General features: G+C 51.5%; 1 protein-coding gene across 1 annotated transcript; it reads right to left on the reverse strand.

The window, feature by feature from the left end:
* Positions 1-140: 140 nt before the first annotated feature.
* On the reverse strand, positions 141-4,994 carry LOC137917498 (ubiquitin carboxyl-terminal hydrolase 2-like; the record flags this gene model as incomplete). Its single annotated transcript, XM_068760235.1, has 9 exons — positions 141-219; positions 310-390; positions 599-702; positions 782-846; positions 1,374-1,484; positions 1,559-1,670; positions 2,198-2,321; positions 2,392-2,439; positions 4,926-4,994. Coding segments are annotated over 9 exons (793 nt in total), but the record flags the coding sequence as incomplete, so codon positions are not given.
* Positions 4,995-5,000: the final 6 nt, after the last annotated feature.

Here is a 5,000-nt window from a genome sequence, read left to right on the forward strand (position 1 = left end):
TGACGGGGACAAGCGAGTCAAGGAGAAGAAACTGGTTGGAGCGCGAAGCGAGAAATTACTCGCTGATTGAGTCCGTCTTAATCTCAAGTGCATCTGCAAGTGCCAAAACAAAGGGTGGAAAGGAAAGGGGGAAAGGATACGGAGCACGAGGATCTGAGGGAACTTCTGAACGCTGAATCTTTTGGTGCATCTCCTCCTGGCTTTGCATCTGTCGCATGTCTGAGGATATGGATCAGAACGTGAGCTGCTGCTGGATAATCCATAAATCCGTTTTACGAAAGAAAGCCGCCTTTCTTTAAGCCTCTTTACCGGTTTCTCCTCTCCGTCCAACACGTCCTCCTTCGTGAAGAGCCTCAGGCAGTCTTTGAGAGTCACTTCGCCCGAGTTCTTCTGCAGAGACACAGAGCAAAGACTTATGAATCTATCTAGAAGGACGTTTCTGGAGTTGAGCTCCAGGATTAGGTGGCGTGTACTTAATTCTGCATGAGGCGGAATCCGAATTCGCCAAACCTCAGCGTTGCCGAGCGTTCGACTTTTTCCACTGCGGCCAAAACGTTCTTAGCGAAATGGTTGCCTGGACCTTTCCGAGCCGCTGTACCTGTGCAACGGGTATCGACAGGTCCCAGAATGGATCGAACATGGTGGACCGGGAGCCGCAGACGGTGCAGGTCACAGAGCTTTTCAGCTGCCCCACAAACAGATCTGGAGGCGAAGACGCATTTTAATGCTGGCGTGAACAGGACGGCACGAGTTTATACCGCGGGCCGATCCGGACACACACCGACGACTTTGCTGTCCTCTCTCTCCAGGTACACGCTCCACATCCGCCGGCCCTTTTCGTCGTCCCTGTGGATGAAACGGAGCGGCCGAGTGAAATGCTGACATGTGCATAGTCTCAAAGCTGCAAACAAAGATTCCTGCTCAGGTATGGATCACAGAGTCCTTGAACATATTTGAGGCGTCATTTCTACTAACAGAATAATTTAATCTTTAACTCATTCAGTGCCATTTACGTCTAAAGACGTTGTTTTTTTTGTAACCCAAACATTCACCGACAACCCTGAGGTTGAAATCTGCCTCTCTCCAGCGTCCAATAACTCCGGAATGAAAAATGGTAGGAACGCACTTCCTTTTCCCGATGAGAGCAGAGACTTTAATCTTTCATTTGGTTGGTTACATGTTTGCACATAGCTGAGCGGAAACGGGCTGGCACTCAATGAGTTAAAAATCTTGTATAAATGACACACTGATGAGGACATTAGCGCTGCAGCCTTATCGAGCGGCGGCGGTGAAGTGTCACTGATAACAGGTTGTCAGTGACTTATTGGGACTTGAAGCGATAAGCACGGGGGGGAGGGGGGGGGGGTTCTTACGAGAGGTGGTCAAAGTCCTCCACCGACAGCGTGGGGCGGGCCGTCACTCGGTTCACCTCGTTATGGAGACCGTCCAATAGGAAGCGCAGGAACTCCTGAGCGTCCTGTTGACTGGAGAAACGCACAAAAGACAACTTGTTAATTTCATGGACAGGATAGGACAAGTCTTCACGGCGAGGACTCACTTGCAGCCATAAAACTTGGGGGCGTATCTCTGGATCTGGCTCCGGAAGTCAGACGGGCTGACGGCCTCGTGGTTCACCGCCGTCCACAGGCTCTGGGTCAGCTTGGCGAACTCTGAGACAGGAAACGATGAGAACAGGATCATGGGAGTTCAGTCACAGACACAGCAACGGTCAATCTTTAGCGCAGGTTCGCGGGGTCAGATTTTATAGCGTCGTCTCCTGACATTCGCTCAGGTGGCGTCACCTGAGCCGTCCCACGCACGAAAGACAAGGCACTCTGGAACAGCTGCAAAGAGGACTTTAAGTTCTCTTTACTAGTTCGGCTTAAATTCACTCTAAAAAAATACTTAAATAAAAACTTCAAATCTCGGCGAGGCAATTCCTTTTGCATTATTTCCACAACAGCATCCGACAGATAATATAAATACGAGTCCTGGTACTTATTAGGCTTTATTTCCTAAATGTTATAACTCATTTTATATATATTTTATTACTCTAACATGGTTTATTATGTTCTAGCTTCCGAGGCAAGCAGCCAAAAGAGTTGAAACGGACAATAAAGTGTCAAACGACCGACATTTGAGCCATGAAGTCGTTCTCCGGACGGAACGCCAGGAAGGCGCGGCGCTCGCCGCTCACCTTCCATGAGAGCGCCGTTGTTCCGGCTGCTGCTGGCGAGCTCCGAGCGGTGGACGTTCCTCAGGCAGTAATCTCTCAGCTCCAGGGTGTTACTCAGACACTGCAGGATGGAGTTCATGAAGCACTGGAATCACAAACGGACGAATGAATCAAAGGGCCCGGGCCGAACGGGCGAACGGTCCAGGAGGACTCACGGTGTTTCCCAGGTTCCTCAGTCCCACCAGGCCTCGAGGGCTCTTGTTCTAGTCAGAGGAAAGAAATGTGAAAGGCCACATATAAAAGAGAAGAGAAATTATTCCAGCGGCTGTCGAGAATATTTGAAGGTGTTAGAAGGACACGTTCGGGATCATTTGCTGTTCCGGCACGCCGTTCATCCAGAAATGCTGCGTGACATCAACCCCGCGACCTCCCGCCAGCACGGATAAGCGCCATTTCCTCAGAACGTCCCGTACCATCCGACGGTCACGCCGTCAGCAGGGCGGAGAACCCCCCCCCCCCTCCCCCAAACAAACACGTGTCTCTGAGCAGAAGCTCGACAGAACTGCCGTTGACCGGATCCCAGGAGTCGCACGGCGCCGCCGCCGGAGGCAGGAATCAGCTGGATTAGTGCGTGACGGGTCTGCTGGCGACGGCAGCGCTGCCATTAATCGTCTCTGTGAATCCGGCTGACGCAGGATCCTGAATTTCCCTGCACGAATCTGCTGATTGCGCCTCTTTTAGGTCGGGACTGCTGATGCACTCCATGTATGGCGGTGGAATTCCAACGCCCGTTGCATTTTATCACCGCCAGGGGGAAACGGCGAGCGCGAAGTGGGCGTCGGCCGTCCCAGCTGTGGGCAAAGGCGAAACTCTGAGCCGCGGATCAAAAGACGTGCGAAACATCTGGATGGCTTTACTACTGGGCCGTGACCTTTGACCTGACAGCCACAGATGTGGGCTTTAACACCTTCTACCGTGTCGATGGCTGTTCTTCACATCGCCACATTGCCTTGATGTAGCGTTTTTTTCTGCATGATCGTGAGGGAACAGACGGACGCCGCCGGTATCCGAGCATTAGCGGGTGACGCGCTGACCCGCAGCTCACCCCGAGCTCACCCCGAGCCAGGGAACACGGCGGCGGTGTAACATGACGACCCAGTCAGAGGCGTCCGTCAATGCGTGACGCCTCCGCTGACGGAAGACGAGCCGCAAGTGGAAAGAACAGCGTCCAGACGGCGGCGCAGAGCGTAAACCGAGCAACGACGTCAGTGACCTGCACTCGCCGACCGGCGGCGCTCACATAGCACGATGAGCGCCGCGTTCAGAAATAGGGCTGTGAGGTTACGAGCTCGTACCCCGTTTATTTGCGTCCGCTCTGTGTGCCCCCCCCCCCCCCCCCCCATTTTCTCCTCCGTGTGGCGAAGCTTCATGATCTTCTGCTCTCGTGTGAATTCTGACCCGCCGGGCTCGGCGCGTCTCCACATCTAATATAAAACCCATTCTGAACGCTCGCCGCCAGCTGGCAGGACGTCGGGGAGGCGGACGGAGCCGTGCGCGTCCCCGGTCAAGGTCACGCAACGTGGGGGGGAGGGGGGGGGGGCGCTCGGTGCCAGCCAACGTGCTGCGTGAACGGAACCGGGACCATCTGTTAGGAGGATCATCTTTACGGCGCAGAAATGGTTTCTGCAGTTTAAAGAGAGTAAAAACAGGAACGCCAGTTCAAATATATCGAATCGATTAGCTGCCCGTCTCAGTCTTATAATAAAGGTGTCGTTTTTGGATGCAAGACTGCAGGTTGGACCCCCCCCCCCCCCCCCCCCCCCCAAAAAAAAGAGCAATGTGAAGACGCCATCTTGACCTTGAAGGGTTTGTTGTGGGCTTTTATTTTAACACTGTTTTTTTTTTGTTTGTTTTTTATCAAACCATTAACTGCGACCTGAAATCCTAATCTGACCCTGGATTATGGCGTTCGATCTACTGGATTAAGCACATCCAACCTTTCATATTCGCGTCCGATGACGCGCGTCTCTGTAATGGCGAGCTCAACCAACGTGGGGCGTATTTAAAGTTCCAACCAGTAAACGTGATGAAGGTCATATGACGCGGTGAGAACACGCCATGCCAGCGATGGCGGCGTCTCAGATGTGAGAACATTTCACATTTCCCCCAGTCTTACGTAACAGCAGACGGACCGCCTGCACCAAACAAGTGTTTGATGACGTCACCGTGACCTTTCAGCCATTCACTAAAGTCACACGGGACTTGCTCCTGAAGCAGACGGGCGTGTTGCGTTCAGGGCCCCCCCGGTCCTCCACCGCAGGGCAGACGCTGAGCTGCACACGGCGGGGGTTAGAAGTTAATTATTACTTTGAGTTTTAATCTTCTTCACTTGTCTGTCTAAAAGAGAAATTCAACTCGCATGCTGGATATTTGGAATTTTACTGCATCAAATATTGCAGGTACACACAAGTATATCAAGTACAATATAAAAGTACAAATCTAAGGTACTCTAACTACATGTATGTTAAAGTTTTAGATCGTAATTGTAACATTACAGATCTCAATAAGATGTGAATAACGCAGCAATAAGGATCACTTTTATTTATTGTGCTTTTAATCATGTAATCAATAATTTAAACGCGAAATGTGACCTTTTTCCTACAATTTTAAAATATTAATGCTTTAAAGTGAAACCATTTCTAAATGAATAGTCAGCGAGGCACTTTAAACAGGTGAGACCGGAACTCACCTTCTTGGCCTCGTTGATGATGAGCCCCATGAACGTGGACACCAGCTTGGACCGGGACAACGGCGGACTCTTCCG

This window comes from Brachionichthys hirsutus, unplaced genomic scaffold (assembly GCF_040956055.1).
Source record: "Brachionichthys hirsutus isolate HB-005 unplaced genomic scaffold, CSIRO-AGI_Bhir_v1 contig_896, whole genome shotgun sequence".
NCBI lineage: Eukaryota > Metazoa > Chordata > Actinopteri > Lophiiformes > Brachionichthyidae > Brachionichthys > Brachionichthys hirsutus.